Source organism: Podarcis bocagei, assembly GCF_964188305.1.
Source record: "Podarcis bocagei genome assembly, chromosome: 13".
Classification (NCBI taxonomy): domain Eukaryota; kingdom Metazoa; phylum Chordata; class Lepidosauria; order Squamata; family Lacertidae; genus Podarcis; species Podarcis bocagei.
Window position 1 is genome coordinate 9,460,876 of NC_138138.1, and position 20,384 is coordinate 9,481,259.

At 45.6% G+C, this 20,384-nt stretch overlaps 1 protein-coding gene and 1 long non-coding RNA gene across 2 annotated transcripts in view; one reads left to right on the forward strand and one right to left on the reverse strand.

Moving 5' to 3' along the window:
• The window catches only part of LOC308571473, a 351,060-nt gene that overhangs the window by 114,844 nt on the left and 215,832 nt on the right, over nt 1-20,384 (forward strand). The gene's annotated exons all lie outside the window — the stretch shown is intronic.
• The window catches only part of LOC308571146 (transmembrane protease serine 11E-like), a 67,775-nt gene that overhangs the window by 9,188 nt on the left and 38,203 nt on the right, over nt 1-20,384 (reverse strand). The window contains exons 5-6 of the mRNA XM_081166592.1: nt 13,952-14,112; nt 1,371-1,409 (exon numbers count right to left, since the gene is read on the reverse strand). Coding sequence (XP_081022718.1) covers nt 1,371-1,409; nt 13,952-14,112 — 200 coding nt within the window. The remainder of the gene's footprint in view (nt 1-1,370; nt 1,410-13,951; nt 14,113-20,384) is intronic.

The window sequence follows — 20,384 nt, forward strand, 5'->3', positions numbered from 1 at the left end:
AGCGCACTATTCCATCTGGATCCCTCTTTCTGTATGCTTGTTTACACTCTCAAATAACTCCATAGGTTTATATTATAGAAGTCGTGCAGGTTAATTTTCAGGATGCCCCCTGTATCCCTTTTAAAAAAATTGGTGTTACGTTGGCTACTTTCCAGTTCTCAGGCATAGAGGATCAATTTAAATTTTATTTTTTTTGTTAGAAGATCATCAATTTCACATTTGAGTTCTTTGAACCTGGATGGACATCATCCAGAGCCAGCCATTTATCCATTTTTATTTTGCCTATTTAGCCTAGAATGTCATCACCGATTAATCAAACCATACAACTTCAGTTTGCTATTATGTAGAAAACAGAGGCAGTTTCTGGACATAAATAGATAAACAAGCCATGTCCGTTAGGGTTGGTTTCTGGTAGGAATGTGCATCAACCTCAATATTGTGTTCAAACCTCAGTTTGGGACTTTGTAAAATAGCCTGGTTTGGCTCAGACCAATCCAAAGGCTGAAATCAACTTGGCTTGGGAGTTTTAGTGCACTTTATTTAACCTCATATTCATTATTGGGGAATCAAAAACTGGTTATAACTTTCCCCCCTTTTGACGTAAGTGTATGAAATTTGCAGGCATGGTAGCCCAACTGTGAATAAAGCGTACCAAATTATAGGCAAATAGAGCCAGAGACTTTTGTGCAGCACACTTCTAAAATGGGTTTTCACACACACACATGAAATTTACAACTTTTTTATTATTTTGGGGCAGAATTGGAAGAAATTTGCAGGCAGGGCTGCCCCGTCCAAAGCCATAAATCCCATCAATTTTCAGAAGGTTAGCTTCAATCGTTTTTCTTCAAGAGCAGCCATTACAATTTTGGATGGATAAAAAAAGGAATAGTTTAATATCTTGTAGTGTTTTGTGGGCAATTTGACCATTCCATTGCAGACCTGAGAGAGATGCCTTAATAGTCCTGCCAAACTGTAGACAAATGGTTCAGGGACTTTTGAGCTATGCACCTTTAGCAGGGAAGATGAACTAAGCAAAATTCATTTTCTGAGTAAAATCATTTCAATTACAAGCAGAAGAAGAGGACAAAAGAGAGGGCGGAGCCAATCTTTATGATTCTCACCCACTCACCTTTGATGGAGGAGCCAATCAGCAGCTTGGCCCTGCTTCTTACTGTATGAGAAGGCCAATCCCCAAGGGGGACAGAGAATACTTCTCCACCTCTTTCAGAGAATCAATCTTATGGGCTCCTAATAAGCCCAATTTATACTTTGCTGGATTGGTCAAAGAGCTGGTCACCATGGGTAGCTTAGAAATGTCTTCAAAAGAATTACTGCATTTCTTATAACTAATAGGAGGGATTTAAACTTACAGTCACTGAAGAGTTTTTCAGCCATTTCTTTGCTCATATCTGGAAGAAAGACATAATCAGGATTAGATTGCACGGCAGTCATCTGACATCTTACTCCAAGTTAGAATTAATTTTGGAAAGAGCTTCTTCAAATTAGATTGAATAGATAGATGATTCATTACAAGAACACCTGTGCTTTTGTTAAGACACAAAAGGGATTGATGGGTTTATTATCGAAGTGTTTAGATATAACAGTCAAAATAATATCACTGCAAGTCATAAAACAATTAAAACATTAGCATAACAGAACTGTTACTGTGGCCTAAGGCAGTGGATTAATTCAGATTCATTTATTAGTATCCGTTCTAGTCCTCACTTAACCATGAAGTTCACTGGGTGACCTTGGCCTTGTCACTGTCTCTCAGCCTTTACAACCTCCTGGGGCTGTTGTGGGAATAAAATGAGGCGAGGGAGGGGACTTCCGGGTTGGCGCGACTTGGAAATGGCGGATTCCCTCCGAGCTGCGGAGGGAATCGGCTCAACCGAGGACGGGTCTTTGCCGCGCCGGCGACGCGGGGACCCTTAAAAACCGCAGGCGCGGAAGCCTGCGGACTGAAGACTCGGCGGGTGCCTTAAGCGCCCCCCCGATCCATGAAGAGCCTTTTTAAAGGCTGCGGAGAGGATACGGAGGGTGGCGTGGCACTGAGAGTCGATCGCTACCTCGGTGGAGCGAAGCCGCGAGCCATGACCGGAGAGCGCTGACTTTCTTCCTTGAAATTTGGACTGAAAGAAAAACCCGTGAGTGAGACGGAATTGGATTCTAAAAATAACTATCCTGAATTGGAGACGACCGGGGGGTGTGCTAAAAGGAAGTCCGCACACCCCCCCTGCAAACCATCTAAGCAACGACATAAGAGCTAAGCTGGAGAGCATACCCTTGGAGGGGTGAGTTAAAAAGGACACTAACTTCCAAGATTTAGCTAAAGTAAATTTTGAGCTGGAGAGTGGAGCTTTGGAAGCCTTCTTTTTGTTTTAAACAACCCTCCTCCCGGGCCCGGGAGTGTCCTGTTTCTGTGCCTGTGTAAGAGCTGCGGAGTTTGACAGCTGTCAAAGCTGTCAAACGGGCAGTTTAGAGTGGAAAAGTTGCTATTTAAGATCCCTCTGGACTATGATGAGTTACAATTGAACTAAAATTGTTGGAAACAAAGTAACAATAATAAGTTAAAGGATTGTTGGAGAAAAGACTAATAAGTAACTAGATTCCCCCCTAGGGGGGACCCTGTGAAACTACAATGGCTACAATGGCTGTGGATGGAAAGTTACTAGCGGAAATCGAAAGGATGTTTCAACTGGTGGGAATCCTACAAGAGCAGAGTTTGGCAATGATTAAACAACTTTTGACCTTGACTTCTGGAACAGGCAACTCTGCTGTTTGTATTGAGGACTTGAATGAGAAAGAATCCACAGCTGAATGGGAAATGATATCTAAAGAGGCCCAAGAGACTAAACAAGAAAAAGAGAAAGTAAAGCTGGGAAGTAACAACCAAAAGCCGACATCTGTGGAATACAGACAAGGAGATTATTGGAACACATTCACCACAAGTCTGCGAAAGATGCAGAAGATGAAGGAGGAGGCCCCGGGAGTTTATGGAATACAGGAATTTAAAACAAAGAAATATGATTGGGGCCTCCATTCTGACTTTGACTTTGAAGATGCAGGATTTGTGGAAATCTTCCAGCAGTTATTTTCAAATCTCCTTGTGGGAAGAGAATCGATGGTGAAAGAACTTTTTCCAGACTTGACGACCGACACAAAGGACTACCAACAAGACCGGCGGAGAGGGACTGAAAGAGACATGAAAGCCTCGGACGTGAGGAACCCAGGCTAAGAACTGCTATTTTGGATTTGTATTGGGAAGGGACAAAAACCGGGGATGGGAGGGAGGGAAGAAGAGAATCTTAAAAACACTCAAGACCTTTAGGTTTGGTTAATATGACTTTTAACTAAGACAAAATGAGAAATCGATGGAAGAGAACTTGAGTCCAACTTAGGAAAATCTATATTTCTTTATAAAAGAGGTAATAAGATGAATAAGATGGTTAAGAGGAGAAATACCAATTTGCTGACACAATTTTGGGAATTGGGATGCACGAGGGGGGGTGGGGGGAAGTCAGGGAACAGGGTTAGGAAATTAAGATTTTCTGAATTTATACATGTTTTTGTCTTCTGTTATTTTTGTGTGTGTTTTGTCTTTATAAAAGTTGAAAAACCAATAAAAATTTTATAAAAAAAATAAAATAAAATGAGGCGAGGGAGAACCATGTGTGACACTTTGAGCTCTTTGGAGGAAAGTTGGGATATAAAGAATAAATTAATTAATCTACCAAAACCTCGAGGGGATTTACCAGTAAATCCCGATCGACCTGTTGGACATCTCTGCTCTAGAGCAACTGGGAACCGAGTCTTTCCTTATACCGTATTTTTCACTCTATAAGACGCACTCTTCCCCTCCTAAAAAGTAAGGGGAAAGGTGGTTGCGTCTTATGGAGCTCTGCTCAGTGCTCCCTTTAAAGAGCCCCGTGGAGCGTGTGTGCAGTTCTTGGGGGCTTTCCCTCCTTGGGGAAAAGCCCCCAAGAGCCACACACACACTCCATGCGCTCTTTAAAGGGAGCACGGCTCTTAGGGGAGCCTTCCTCCCACTGCCCGGGAGAGGCTGCACACGGCTATCCCATAAGCCAGGACAGCAAGCGGGATTGCTGCACAGCGATCCCTCTTGCTATCCTGGCTTCTGGCTTAGCCACAGGAAGCCTCTTGAGGGCAGGGGGCGCCTTCATCCCGCTGCCCTGAAGAGGCTGCACGCGGCTATCCCAGAAGCCAGAACAGCAAGTGTCTATCCCAGAAGTCAGATCCCTCTTGCTGTCCTGGCTTCTGGGATTCAGAATATTTTTTTCCCTGTTTTCCTCCTCCAAAAACTAGGTGCGTCTTATGGTCTGGTGCATCTTAAAGAGTGAAAAATGCGGTAAATCTTTTACTTGTCCCTGTTGCCCTTTATAAAGTAGGCTGAGATGAGAGGGGTGTGCAGGAGCCAGAAGAGAGAGACAGCACAGGCTTTATTTGTGCAGGAGATATGTAGGTGCTGAAGATCTGTAAGCTAGGCAGCGTTGCTGAATGTGTGTGAGGCAGGGAGGGGAGAGTGTGTCTAGTAAAGAGAATGGGACTTCATAAAATTTGACACCAGGAAGATTAGGGTGGAGAGAGAGAAATGAGTGATAGGGCACATGATTTGATGGCTTGAATGCATAAGGTCTGCAGTTTAATATGGGGTATATGCAAGTAAAAAGATTTCATATACCATATTTTTCAGTGACTCAAGAAAATTCATTATGCACTATCCGTGTATAAGAAGATGCCTTATTTTAAACTTCAAAAAATTAGGAAAAAATGTAGTCTTATACACCGGAAAATACGGTAACCGTGCTGGGAAAGATCCTGTCCAATATCTTGGTGGAGCCACTTCCAAGCACAGTACAGTGGTACCCCGCAAGACGAATGCCTCGCAAGACGGAAAACCCGCAAGACGAAAGGGTTTTCTGTTTTGGAGGCGCTTCGCAAGACGAATTTCCCTATGGGCTTGCTTCGCAAGACGAAAGCCCATAGGGAAATCTCCGGGGACCTGTTTTAAATTGCTGGCGGTCGGGAGCAAAGACTTTCGCCCACAGCCGGCCTTCAGAAGAGGTCCTGCTCCCCCCTGCCTGCCTTTCCAGGACAGCGGAGACTTCTCCGCTGCCCCGGGCGATCTTAAAATGCTGGCGGGCGGGAGCGAAGCGTTCGCTGCCGACCCCCAGCATTTTAAAATCTCCCCGGGACAGCAGAGAAGTCTCCGCTGCCCCGGGCGATCTTAAAATGCTGGCGGGCGGGAGCGAAGCGTTCGCTGCCGACCCCCAGCATTTTAAAATCTCCCCGGAACAGCAGAGAAGTCTCCGCTGCCCCGGGCGATCTTAAAATGCTGGCGGGCGGGAGCGACTCCCAGCATTTTAAAATCTCCCCGGGACAGCGGAGGCTTCGCTCCCGCCCACCAGCATTTTAAAATCGCCCCGGGACAGCAGAGAAGTCTCCGCTGTCCCGGGGAGATTTTAAAATGCTGGGGGTCGGCAGCGAACGCTTCGCTCCCGCCTGCCAGCCAATGCATCGCAAGACGAAAAAACCGCAAGACGAAGAGACTTGCGGAACGCATTAATTTCGTCTTGCGAGGCACCACTGTAGAAGTGGAGCCGATGAAATACGTTGCCCCCAATTTTGATCCCAGACAGCTTCACTCAGAGACGTTACCCCAGCACTGAAAAACACTTAGAGGTCCAGGAGAATTAGAAGAGTCACACTCCCTAGTCCCAGTACAGGTCATCCATCAGAGAAACCAAGTCTGTATCCAGGCCAACCCAGAACAGAAACCCAATGGAAATGAAGCCAGATAATCAATCTCCTACAGGAGCAGGTTATTGGCTAGGAGCGGCGAAAGTTGAGCAACAGTTAATAGGCTGCACTACTCCAAACACCTTGTCCACTTCCTCAGACATCAACAAATGACATTAATCCAATAAAACAGGACTAGGTGGTGCTGCGGAACTGCAGGAATAGTGCCACCCAAGTTGTTGCAGATTTAGGTGATTTTTTTTTATGATTGAACTGATTGCCAGTTTATTTAGGGCAGGCCTCTAAGGATTCCTTTAAAACATTTTGTTGTTGCAGTTGCGGAAACAAATGTTCCCATATCAGACATGAATCTCATTTTTAAAAGCACTTATATCATTCCTAGGAACGGTGGGAGCGATCAAAGGAACCATAACTGATTTATTGAGCCATTCGTAGTTTCACTGTAAGGCCCGTGTGTACTTAGACATGAATGGCTTAATCTTTGAGACAAGCATATGCTACTGGCAGGATCAACCAGGTAGCTGCCCTTGACAGCTGGGTGACAGGTCGGCGTGGTCAGTGTTGCCGTGCCGCACCCCAGGGCTGGCCCCTCGGCCAGGACCCCTTGGGCGGGCGAGCGAGAGCAGAGGTGTACCAGCTCCCCACACGGGGAGTGGTCAAGGGGGCCTGCAACACGTTGGATAGACAGGTGGCGGCAACCTTCATTCCTGAAAGGATGCGGGTGGCGCTGTGGTCTAAACCACAGAGCCTAGGGCTTGCCAATCAGAAGGTCAGCAGTTCGAATCCCTGCGATTGGGTGAGCTCCCATTGCTCGGTCCCTGCTCCTGCCAACCTAGCAGTTCGAAAGCACGTCAAAGTGCAAGTAGATAAATAGGTACCACTCTGGCGGGAAGGTAAACGGCGCTTCCGTGCGCTGCTCTGGTTCGCCAGAAGCAGCTTAGTCATGCTGGCCACATGACCCAGAACCTGAATGCCGGATCCCTCGGCCAGTAAAGCGAGATGAGCGCCGCAACCCCAGAGTCATTCGCAACTGGACCTAATGGTCGGGGTCCCTTTACCTTTTATATCATTCCTATCCAATTTTTCTTAGGTCATAGGGGAAACAAGAAAATATTTCATGTAATGAATCTTTATGCTTAAGGGTGTAGAATTCAGGGCTTATCCACACTTACCTATTCCCTGCTCTTTCCAGGCACATTTCTGTATGTTAAAGTTCCTTGTCCAAACACCCTTTTTTTTGCCCCCAAAGCTTTCCCCACGAAACCCTGCTCTTTAAAGCTAAAGTGCAACAAACAGCAATTCGGGTTTTCCATGGATTGATGTCTGCTCCAATTGAGCTTCAAGAGTGGGTTTTCGCAGGGAAAGCTTGGGGGTGAAAAAATGGGTGCATGGACACGGACCATACCTGGAAAGCACAGGTATGTGGATAAGCCCCCAATTTTGGATCACAGCCCAGTTTTACACAGAGATTCTGCTGGTCCCTGATAGATAATCTAAGACTATGGTAGTACTTGTTCCGCAGATCAACAGAGGAATAAAGAGGCTCATGACACAAATGGCAAGTAAATTTGCTTCTAGGAATACATGCATTCATACATACATACATACATACATACATACATAAGCACTTCATTTATGGGTGCTAACTTATTCAGATGAAGCACCTTGTCATGAAGTTCTAACCAGTGTCTCATGCTCATACAGTTTGAGCTAGTAAGTTTAGTCTCTGGAACATACTCACTTAAAAAAAACAACCACAACAACCACGACCAGTGTAGACACACTCTAACTTATGTGTAGAAATTATCACCACCCATTATATGGGTGATGTGTCTGGTTGGGGAATGCTGGAGTCATAACAGACTTTTCACCCACATAATGTGTAGTGATAATTGCAAACAACGGAAATGCTTAGGAAAAAGAAAGGAAAAACTACACAATCACCCACACTAGGACAATTTCCTCAATAGCACACCCTTGGGACACAGATTAACCCTCACGTGTCCACATCTTTGGCAAGACCAAAACAACTCCTGACGAAACCTATGGTGCTATGAAAACCTGTCATTTACTTGGAATATTAAAACGTTTAATACTTCTGCCAAAGTTAAAATAATTTTAAATCACTTAAAAAGCAAAATAAAGAAATTCCTTCCAGTAGCACCTTAAAGACCAACTAAGTTAGTTCTTGGTATGAGCTTTCGTGTGCATGCACACTTCTTCAGATACACAGTGCATGCACACGAAAGCTCATACCAAGAACTAACTTAGTTGGTCTTTAAGGTGCTACTGGAAGGAATTTCTTTATTTTGACTATGGCAGACCAACACGGCTACCTATCTGTAACTGGAACCTTAAAAAGCAAAGGTAGCCATGTTGGTTCATAAGGAGGCGGAATCCAGAGTTTGCAACTGGGCAATACATTCACTAGGATTGACCAAAAAGTCACAATAATGTGACCAGCATTTGAGTTCTCCAGAAGTCTTTACCAGGAAAGATGTTACACAAAGCAGGAGGTGGTAAGATAATTCCAGGAAAAAAACAGCCTAGATGTTGTAGTCATAAAGTCAGTTTGTAGACTCAGTTCTAAGACAGAGATTGTGGGCTTGTTTATTCATTCATTTTATTATTTATTTATTGGATATATAGACTGCCCTTCACCATAAGATCTCAGCAGTAGCGTAGCGTGGGGGGTGCAGGGGGGGCCGGCCGCACCGGGCGCAACATCTGGGGGTTAGGGTTCGGGGGCGCAAATCCACGGGTTATGGGGCGCAAATTACTTGCCTTGCCCCGGGTGCTGACAACCCACGCTACGCCACTGGATCTCAGGGCAGTTCACAGAATAAGGGTTGTAGCCAATATTAGTCCTACTCATAGTAGACCCATTTAAGAAAGTGGGCCTCATCAACCTGTTGTTGTTTAGTCGTTTTGTCGTGTCCAACTCTTCGTGACCCTCTGGACCAGAGCACGCCAGGCACTCCTGTCTTCCACTGCCTCCCGCAGTTTGGTCAAACTCATGCTGGTAGCTTCGAGAACACTGTCCAGCCATCTCGTCCTCTGTCGTCCCCTTCTCCTTGTGCCCTCCATCTTTCCCAACATCAGGGTCTTTTCCAGGGAGTCTTCTCTTCTCATGAGGTGGCCAAAGTCTTGGAGCCTCAGCTTCAAGATCTGTCCTTCCAGTGAGCACTCAGGGCTGATTTCCTTAAGCTCATCAACCTAGGCCCGACTGATTTCGGTGAGTCTACTCTGAGGGGAATTTAGGGCTCACCCACACTTCCTCCTCATTTTCCAGGGATGGTCTGCACTTTAAAGCTCTGTGCCCAAGCACTCGTTTGTGAGCCAGAGCTTTCCCTGCGAAAATGCTCCCTTCAGCACTGAATTGGAGCAAGCGACCATCAGTGGAAAACCTGAACTGCTGTTTGTTGCACTTTAGCTTTAAAGAGCAGGTTTTTGTGAGGAAAGCTGCAGGGCAAAAGAAAGATTGCTCAGACACTATAAACTTTAAAGCACCTGTGCCTGGAATGCGCAGGCCAAGAGCTAAGTGTGGATAAGCCCTTAGTTGGCTATAACCCTGCACTTTAAAGTGTTATTGATTCCAATAGGAGATAAAGGCATGTGTTTATCTCTGCCTGGGATATTTCAGGCTTAAAAAGAGCTTAACTTTTGGCTGGGCTGAATCACACCTTATATTGTTGCTGCTACAAACAGGCACATTTATCAGTAACTGGGGATGGGAAAGGCTCCATACACACTATACCTTTAAAGTTCATTCGAAACACATTTTTCTCGCCACAGAATTCTGAGCACTATACAGTGGTACACCTGGTTACGAACAGGATCTATTCCGTGCTGCTCTGGTTTGCCAGAAGCAGCTTAGTCATGCTGGCCACATGACCCAGAAGCTGTACACCAGCTCCCTTGGCCAATAAAGCAAGATGACACCGCAACCCCAGAGTCGTTCGCGACTGGACCTAATGGTCAGGGGTCCCTTTACCCTTTACCTTTATGATTCAGCTAAAAGAGCGGGTTTTCGTGGTGAAGGCTCCAGAGCAAAGGAAAGGGCGTTCGGACATGCAGCTTTGAAGCATAGACCTGTGCCTGGAAAGAGCAGGTCTAAAGGTAAGTGAGGATAAGCCCTAACAGAGGAAGTTGGTATCATTCAGAACTATGGATTAATATCACTTAGGCTCCACCTTCACAGTGGTGCCATGTTTGCACAACAGCAGTCTAAGGGCCTTGCTAGCCATCCTGTCTCCTGATTTCCCCAACCTTCATCAGCTGTGGAATGCCATGGGATCGGTGCACACCAGCAATCCCAGATTAACAGCTTCCACTGTGCCTGGCAAAGCAGTAGTCATAAGAGTTAGGAGACTGGTTGTCCGCATTCCAATGCGAATTTCACTATCCCCCTCCAGGTTGCTCCCACTTCTGTGCCAGCAGAGATGTGTGAGATAACAAGCACATGCCTTGAGAGAAAAATGCGATGACACAGTTGGTAGCAATTCAGGTCAGATAGCGATCAGCATGGCACCCAAGCAGGATCTTATGAAGGGGGCGGGGGAGAAAAGAAGCTCTTTCCCTTGTTTGTTATTTAAGAGCTTTTGTTTCTTTTCTTCTTTTTTTAAAAAAGCCAGCAATATTTTGAGCCGTTCAGAAGTTGGCTGGGGTCTTATTTTCTCTTCCTTCATTGTGAGAAGAGAGAGATCTACAAGGCACTGAAACTATCACTAAACCCCAAAACCAATTTACAGCTAGTCTACTGGGAAGAAGATAAAGGCAGCAGAGAAGAGACAGGATGTTTTGAAACACTGTCAGACAGGAAGGCTACAGCAGCCGAATCTCATTCTGATTAATTTGGAGTGTATGCCACATTTCTGAACACGTGCATTCGTTCAAAATATTATTCCATAGCTTTCATCAAAGAAGGAACTTATTTCTTGATTCGGTTTTGTTGATTTATGCTTTGCCTGGAAGAGCGTTTCGTTAATGCACTGTGTATCGTCGGCAGTAGCTTCAGGATTTGAGAAGAGGGCTAGCAGGAAGAGTCAATGGATAGACCATAGCTGTCAACCTTCCCATTTTTTGTGGAAAATTCCCTTATCAAGCGCTGTTTCCCGCTGCTTCCTGCTGCTATCCCGGATTGTTAGATATCCCGTAGACTGTCCCTGGGACAGGTGAGGCTGCTGATCCCTTATTTTCGAGGCGGCTGATCCCTTATTTTCAAATGTGAAAGTTGACAGCTATGGGATAGACAAGCGACATGATTCAGGCCCCGCCTTCCCCTTGGTTTTATGTTACGTGAAATTGTGGAGATCTTGGCCAAGAAGATCCTTTACAGATCACCTGGCCTTAGCAAGTACAGTGGTACCTCTGGTTACATACTTAATTCGTTCTGGAGGACCGTTCTTAACCTGAAACTGTTCTTAACCTGAAGCACCACTTTAGCTAATGGGGCCTTCTGCTGCTGCCGCACCACTGGAGCACGATTTCTGTTCTCATCCTGAAGCAAAGTTCTTAACCCGAGGTACTATTTCTGGGTTAGTGGAGTCTGTAACCTGAAGCGTATGTAACCTGAAGCGTATGTAACCCGAGGTACCACTGTATCCAGCTTTGGAAAATGCCAGCACTGGCCATGCTTAACTTCAGCTTCTTTTACCCATTTAGAAAGTAAACACAAAGACTTAAGACCATCCTTCGTTGCTTGTTTATTAAGTGCTTAGAGCAATTAAGTCCATTATTGGTTAGCATCAAAGTAGGCTGATGTGAAATGCTTTAATGCATTTAAGTCAGGGCCGGCCCGAGACATTTTGGCACCAGAGGCGAACCACAAAATGGTGCTTCCCTCCCCGCCAGGGGAGAAGGGGTGAGCAAAGCTCTACAGCAGAAACGAGGGGGGGGGGAGAGAAAAATTGACACCCGGATCTGCTGCCCCTATGGATATTGCCACCTGAGGTGGTTGCCTCACCTTGTCTCATGGGTGAGCTGGCCCTATTTAATGTGCATGGGGTTTTAGTGCAACTAAATGGCATAAGGTATCCCAGAACAAGAGCAAGACCTGGGATGTGGCAAACAGGAAGGGAGACTTTAAACCAGGGGTCAGCAAGGTTTACCTTGCCTGGGCCAGTTCACTCCACTGGAGATGCCTCCATGGACCGGATCCCGCGCCTGCGATTTCTGGCGTCTGAGTAGGTGTGATTTCCGGCACTGTGAAAGCAAGTCCCCACACTGTGCTGGTTTAGCGCAGTGCGTGGGGACTCGCCAAATGGGTGGCTCGTTTCGTGGGTGGCTCGTGGGCTGGTGGGCCTTAGGTTGCCTACCCCTGCTTTAAAGCACCCCCTCCTGCTGGAATCCTGACAAAAATTGCCCGTCACTGCTATTTACATTGAGAGGAAAACTCCTATTAGCGCCATTTGCTCCCATTGCAAAAAATACGGGGGGGGGATTAGTCTCCCCCTTGCAGCCCACCATGGTGTGGTGTGGTTTTTTTAAAAAAATAATATGTGCAGGAGGGCCTGCAGCAACTATTTATACATTTAATAGTTCCACATTAAATCACATATTGCATTTACTGTTACATGAGACCCCAAAGGGCAGCCCCTGCCACTTCCCCCCTAGGGATGGGGGGAGACAACCTATTTGGCAAGAGGCTGCTGTAGAGGCAGCAAGGGGGCAGCTGCCAAGGAGGCAGCAGGGGGCGATGCATTTCTTGGAAGCTGGATTTGATGCTCCTGTGGATCCCAAGGTGCTCCGGATGGGATCAGATACTTCTCTGAATATTGCAGCACAGATTTCATGCAGAAAACATGCACACATGCATATGTTTTTTACATAAAATATGTGTACAAAACAGGTATTCCCCGGATGAACGCATGGAAAACACTAAGAAGTGCATATTTTATATTTTTTAAAAATGTGTATTTTATGTAAAAGTGCATATAATTTAACTATGGATTTTTCATGCATCCTTTTAAAAATATATATATGCAAAAACATAGGGCAGATCAGACCTATGACTGGGCACCAGGGAGACTGAAGCAGGCTGAAATTAGCTGCTCACTCCATTCCTATAGGGATGGGAACCATTTGTACCCTGTCTTGGGTTCCATGATGGAGGAAAAATGTAATAAATATAATTTATTTTTTAAAGTTATGGGGTAATAGCAAGGTTCAGCAGGTGCCCTCGGTGAACTATGCACTAGAACTGACATGAGTCCCATGGAAGTGTCATGAAGGGGGTGGTTAGATCTGGGGGGAGAGTGGGAGGAGCTCAGAGAGTTAGCACTGGAAGACCAAGGGGAGGGTCTCAGTGGGTTGCAGACCATTGAGTCAGATCCACAAGAGGCGTCTGATTCCAGAGAGTGACCCATCAGCTTAAGGGGCGAAGAATCAGATCCTGGGAAAGGCCTGAGTAGAGTATTAGGGGTATGTTCTTAACTATGCAAAATCACTTTCACAAAGTTTGAAAAAAAATCCAGAATCTACTAGGTAAAGGTAAAGGGACCCCTGACCTTTAGGTCCAGTCGAGGCCGACTCTGGGGTTGCAGTGCTCATCTCACTTTATTGGCCGAGGGAGCCAGTGTACAGCTTCTGAGTCATGTGGCCAGCATGACTAAGCCACTTCTGGCGAACCAGAGCAGCACACGGAAACGCCGTTTACCTTCCCGCTGAAGCGGTACCTATTTATCTACTTGCACTTCGTGCTTTCGAACTGCTAGGTTGGCAGGAGCAGGGACTGGACAATGGGAGCTCACCCTGTCACGGGGATTCAAACCGCCAACCTTCTGATCAGCAAGCCCTAAGCTCTGTGGTTTAACCCCCAGCGCCACCCACGTCCCTCCAGAATCTATTAGGACCAACCAAAATATCGAAAGTGAGTGAGAGAAAACAGGTATTTTAAGTGACAATCTACCATCAGATATATCAGCACTGTAGAATAACTTATTTAAAAAATCAATCAGAACTATGATTCACAATATGATATGCCTAAAATAGAAAATATGTTGCTTGGTTGATATTAAGACCTACAGTTCCCAGTACATTTAGCTTACAAAACTTGCTCTTAAAAACAAAAATGAAGCTGGCAAGGTTGAGTAGGAGTACAACATGATAAATATAACAAGCCCTGGGAGAGAAAGCTCGATCAATGGTAAAAAAAACTCAAGGCACTTGCCTGTGAGGGTGGAAGAGGGGAGGTTGATGCGAGCAGACCCGGGATACATCTTCAACCTCTCCTGCAAAATCTTGTCAACTGCCATCCGTAGTGCCGTGTTATCAGTAGAAGAGAAGAGAAACATCAGCACGACTTGTGCAATCACTCCACCTGTGTCTGGGCTGAAAGAGAACCAAAGCACACACAAAAACTAACCGACTGGTTTATGAGCTGTGTCCACACTACACCTCTAAAGCATATTCAAAGCATTTCTCTCTCTTTCAAAAGAATCTGGGCACTGTAATTTACCCCTCAGGCCTCACCCACACCTCCATTTGCCCTGCCACTGCCCACCAGAAAAACCCACTCTTTAGCGCTGAATCGGAACAAAGGGCAATCATGGACTGCTGTTTGTTCTGATTTAGCACTAAAGAGTGGGCATTCCATGAGAAAGTGGCAGGGCAAAGGCAAAACCACTCAGACCAGCGCATGGACAATCCCTAGACATCTCACTGCATCTTGTGGGAGAGAACACCATAGTTTAATATACTCTGTGAAGAAGTGCTTTCTTTTGTCTGTCCTGAGCGTTCAGCATCATTAGATGGCACCTGGTTCTTGTATTACGGGAGAGACAGAAAAACTTCTCCCTGTCCCCCTTTCTCCCAATGGATGGATGTACTTGCTTCTGAATCCAGTGCTTATTTCCTCTTAGTTCAATCTAACCCTTTCCCCAAGCTGTTCACCTTTTTGCTATGCACACACACACACCAAGCACCTTGTAAGTTGACCTTAGTAATCATTTGTTTTTAAATTAAAACATCCCGGTAAGTTCCTTTAAACTGATAACAAACAGCTCAAGGGAGGTGTGAGGTGCCTTCATGACTGTCATATGAACTCATTGCTGTGTACATCTTCACATTTGGCCAAGAGGAATGGGTTTTCCCTGATTAGTAAAGGTAAAGGGATCCCTGACCATTAGGTCCAGTTGTGACCGACTCTGGGGTTGCGCGCTCATCTCGCTCTATAGGCTGAGGGAGCTGGCGTTTGTCCGCAGACAGCTTCTGGGTCATGTGGCCAGCATGACTAAGCCGCTTCTGGCGAACCAGAGCAGCGCACGGAAACACCGTTTACCTTCCCGCCGGAGCGGTACCTATTTATCTACTTGCACTTTGACGTGCTTTCGAACTGCTAGGTAAGCAGGAGCAGGGACCGAACAACGGGAGCGGGGATTTGAACCGCCGACCTTCTGATCGGCAAGCCCTAGGCTCTGTGGTTTAACCCACAGCGCCACCCGCATCCCTTTCCCTGATTAAAAGAGGGTTATATATCTGACTAAAACAGTGTAATTCCATAGCATGCTCACTGCTTAAATTATGTATATTTGGATGCATTCTACAGCATGTAACCATATTTCAGAGAACATACGGATTGCACACAAGGCAATACACCTATTGATGTACAGTAAATTCCAGCCATAAATCATTTGCTTCAAGTCTTGAGACTGGAATGCTTTCTGAGGGGACGGCAACAATTTCTATAAAACAGTGGACAGTTATTTGCTATATTCATTTGACAGATGGAGAGCTAAACCATGTGAAATTATTTCCTAAAGCAAATGTAAGAGTAAGGACTTATATTCCCTGAGAGATCATCTTACACTTAAGCCACCAAGCAATTTCTCCTTCCCATATATAAGCACATTGGGGCAGCATTTATGTATCACCATTAGAGCATTGAACTTTCTCAAATATGTATCAGCAAGTTGCCAGGGGAGGGAGTAGCTATCTCTGCATATCACTATCAGATTTGGTATAGCAGCCTTTTCAATGACTTTTATTTCTGTTCATGCCCATCATGGTTAAATGTTATAGAAAAGAATAGCTGGAACCCACTAATTGCTGCTGAACAGTATCAATACACTTGTGAAGACAATGAGTAATCCCCAATGAAATTAATGAAGCTTGCATAGTACTCCGCTTAAAGACTGTCTCCTTGCGTCTCCTCCTCTGTTTTGGCTTATTCACCCCACCCAAAGGTGGTTGCAGCATGCAAATTTGTGAAACCACAAACTGTATTTGTGCCAGCACTGGATGATTCAGGTAGGAGGAGGAGAAAAGCAACTGCTTCTGTTTACACACCCTCACCAAGGCAATTTTCAATGAAGCAAAATGGAAAGAGGAAAGCACACAGGAAACAACAAGCTTTTATTGGACCAAGGCAACCCTTCCCATCAAGAATACCGAGTGAGTATAACCTCAGAACGGGGGTGTTCAGAAACAAATCATTGAGCCATTACGAATTGAGCCCAGCCCACCTTCCAAATTCCAGGTGAGCCTGTCATGGCACAGTATTGGCCTTCTCCCGTAATTTCTTCTTCTTCGCCATTCCCACACATCTCCAAAGTTATCAACTAGCAGTTGAGAGAGCTTGCAAAAGTTTCAGAGCTCAGAAACTCTCCCACAACTCATCACAAGTTTTTAAGTACAGTCATACCTCGGGTTACAGATGCTTCAGGTTGTGTGTTTTCGGCTTGCGCACCGCACCGAACCCGGAAGTACCAGAATGGGTTACTTCTGGGTTTTGGCGCTTGCACATGCACAGAACCACCAAATTGCGCTTTGCGAATGCACAGAAGCGTCAAATCGCGACCCGCGAGTGCACAGATGCAGTGCTGTGGGTTGCGAACGCTGCAGGTTGCGAATGTGCCTCCCGCACGGATCACGTTCACAACCCGAGAGTCCACTGTACAGGAAAATGAGGCAGGACATAACCGGTAGACGAGAGGTCTGGCTCCACAGCTTGAATCTTCTTCAGCTGTGTAGAAGTGGCAGAAAAAGCCTGACCTCTCCCCCCAAAAATGACCAGAAAGACCTACTCCATTCTGAATCCGAATGGGCAAGTTTCGTTCATCGATAACCATGAACACGGCTTCCCCCCTTATAGAATAAATCTGTTTCTTAAGAGAGCAAAGTTTGTGCTCGGGAATCAGCTTTAGCATCTTAGCATTAAAAAGGAGCTATCAGCAGGAGACCTGTTGACAGTTCCCCGCACATTGGCTGGATACCAAATAATGAATTGCATGTGCGCATTGTTGGCATCCATCTGTCTCAAGAGACAATGGAGTGTGCCTCCAGGGGAGAAGTCAAACCGCGGCATTAGCAGCACCAAAGTGACCTCCCCAGAGCACAGGCCTCGGCAGTGTGTATGATGGCCATGGGCTGCCCAGTTGACAACCTTTCTGGTGTAGTCCAAAGGAAACCAGAATAAGATGTTTGGCACCAACTTGGCTGCAGGAGTTGCCTGAAGGAGACATACAAGGTGCCCAACCGTCTTATGGACTCCACTCAAGATGTGTGTAGGGTTTACTCCTTAGCCTTTTCTTCTCCTGAAGTTTTCCCACAAGGCAGCAGAGGTTTAGGATCAGTTTTCCTTCTCCTGGATGAGCTGCCTTCCCAGGTTGACAAGCCCCACCTGCCCCTTGTCTATGTGTGAATAAGCTCTCAAAATCATCTCAGAAAGAGCTGCCATTTAAGCTTGAGACTCCTTAGGGTAGTGATAAAGAAGGGTATCAAATCCAAACTCTTCTTCTATTTAGGGATGCGGGTGGTGCTGTGGGTTAAACCACAGAGCCTAGGGCTTGCCAATCAGAAGGTCTGCGGTTCGAATCCCAGCGACGGGGTGAGCTCCCGTTGCTCGGCCCCTGCTCCTGCCAACCTAGCAGTTCGAAAGCACGAAGTGCAAGTAGATAAATAGGTATCACTCCAGCGGGAAGGTAAATGGCATTGCCATGCACTGCTCTGGTTCGTAGTCATGCTGGCCACATGACCTGGAAGCAGTATGCCGGTTCCCTTGGCCAATAAAGAGAGATGAGCGCCGCAACCCCAGAGTCATCCGAGACTGGACCTAAAGGTCAGGGGTCCCTTTACCTTTACCTTTTACCAGCAGAATGCATTCCCATGGAGAAGGTTCACATGTTCTGCTGGAAGTCATGGGAACCAACCCGTTGTAAAGCACAGTTCTGATTTTATGGAGTGTAAAATATGGCTCCAAATATGTACTCCCAAAGGTGGATTTCTGTACCATTGGCCATCATACTATTATATTAAATATTATGACTAAATCTACACACGAGTCATTATCTTATTGGCTGTTTAATGGGTATCATGCTGCACGTTCCCTCTCCTCACCCCAAACCCGTCCTTTCTTCCTGAGCTGCGCCAAACATACAAATTAAATTAGTCTGGAGACACACCTCTTCAAACACTGCAATACGCTGTCTCACCCTTTAATAACTCACTCGAAATAATGTATCGTAAAGATGGATGCAATCACCCTTTCTTGGCAATATAATGTTACCAACCGTTTACTCACATGATACAGTTAATCACCAAACTAACATTCTATTTCTGCTCTATATGCCACTGCAGAAAAGCGACTTGTATTGGGTAAAAATAATTCAAGAGAGAGGGGGAAAGGAAATATCAACTGTGCGGAAATAAGGCTGTATTTTTTCTTCCTGTAATGTTTTGAGGCAAGCTCCTTCTCAGGGATAAGATTCAGCAAATCTGTCATCCACTCAAAGATGTTGGCCGCATTGAGTAAGTTAAAAAAGAAATACAGTGGTACCTCGGGTTAAGTACTTAATTTGTTCCGGAGGTCCGTACTTAACCTGAAACTGTTCTTAATCTGAAGCACCACTTTAGCTAATGGGGCCTCCTGCTGCCGCCGCACCGCCGGAGCACGATTTCTGTTCTCATCCTGAAGCAAAGTTCTTAACCTGAAGCACTATTTCTGGGTTAGCGGAGTCTGTAACCTGAAGCGTATGTAACCTGAGGTACTACTGCACTTAAAGAAATGTTGACTGAAAATTGCCTAAAAGCATACCAACAGTACAGGCTTAAACCGTTTTAATGGTCATTCCCTGGGAACATTAAGAAACTACCGTATTTTTTGCTCTATAAGACTCACATTTTCCCTCCTAAAAAGTAAGGGGAAATGTGTGTGTGTCTTATGGAGTGAATGTAGGCTGTGCAGCTATCACAGAAGCCAGAACTGCAAGAGGGATTGCTGCTTTCACTGCGCAGTGATCCCTCTTGCTGTTCTGGCTTCTGAGATTTGGGATATTTTTTTTCTTGTTTTCCTCCTCAAAAAACTAGGTGCATCTTGTGGTCTGGTGCGTCTTATAGAGCGAAAAATACGGTAATCCAGTGAGGGGTTAAGAATCTCTAAGAGATCTGTTAGCATTTTCACCAAACTACAGTTCCTAGAATTCTTTGGGAGAAAATGCAACGTTTAAACTGTTAAGAGACACACATGTGCTTGGAATATTATGTCTATTTCTTATTGCTTCACCTCAAAAAGGATACCGTCGAGCTGGAAAATGTGCAAGAAAGGGCAGACAAAATGATACAGGAGGAAAGCTTGCAACATTTGAGGTTTTTTAGCTTAGGAAAAGCGGTAAGGTATATAAGACAGAGGTATATAAAATTATGCCTCGTATTTGAGGGGGCGTGTGCGTTTGTGTGTGTGGAGAGAGGAGTTTCCCCCCCTCTCTCATAATAAGAGCCCCAAGTCATCCAATGACGTTGAATGTTGGAAGATTCAGTCAAGAGAAAGTACTTCGCACAGCGCATAAATGATGGCGTTTGCTACAAAGATGTAGTGTTGATCTCAGAAAGGGATTTGGCAGATTCATGGAGGCTATCAATGTCTACACACCACATAGTTAAACTATGGAACTTGTTCCCCTGGGAGACAGTGGTGGCCGCCAACTTAGATGGCTTTAAAATTGGACAAACTCACGGAGGAGAAGACTATCAATGGCTCTGCTCTGCTTCCACAGCAATGCTCCTGAATATGACTTTCTGGAGACCACAGGAAGGGAGAGCGCTTTTGAGCCCTGGCCCTGCTTTCTGGTGTCCCATAACCAGTCCTTTTTTTCTGGGGGGGACGCATACCCCTAAACATTTTGTGAATCTTTGTACTTTTGACCATTTACTGTACAGTGGATGCTCGGGTTGCGAATGTGATCCGTGTGGGAGGCACGTTCACAACCCGCAGCATTCGCAACCCGCAGTGCTGCATCTGCACATGCGCGGGTTGCGATGCGGCACTTCTGCGCATGCACAAAGCATGATTTAGCGCTTCTGTGCATGCGCGACCGCCGAAACCTGGAAGTAACCCATTCTGGTACTTCAGGGTTTGGCGCGTCCGTAACCTGAAAAAACGCAACCTGAAGTATCTGTAACCCGAGGTATGACTGTATTTCTTTTTCCCTATTTGAATTATAAAAAGGTGATTTTCTTGAGTCAAAATTAAAGTACCCCTAAACATTTTTTTTAGGGGGAAAAAGCACTGGCCATAACCATCTCACTGGTCACTGTGAGACTTGATGAACCACTCAGTGTGATGACACCAGGACACAAGGTGTGTTGTGCTAAATGTTATTAAGGAC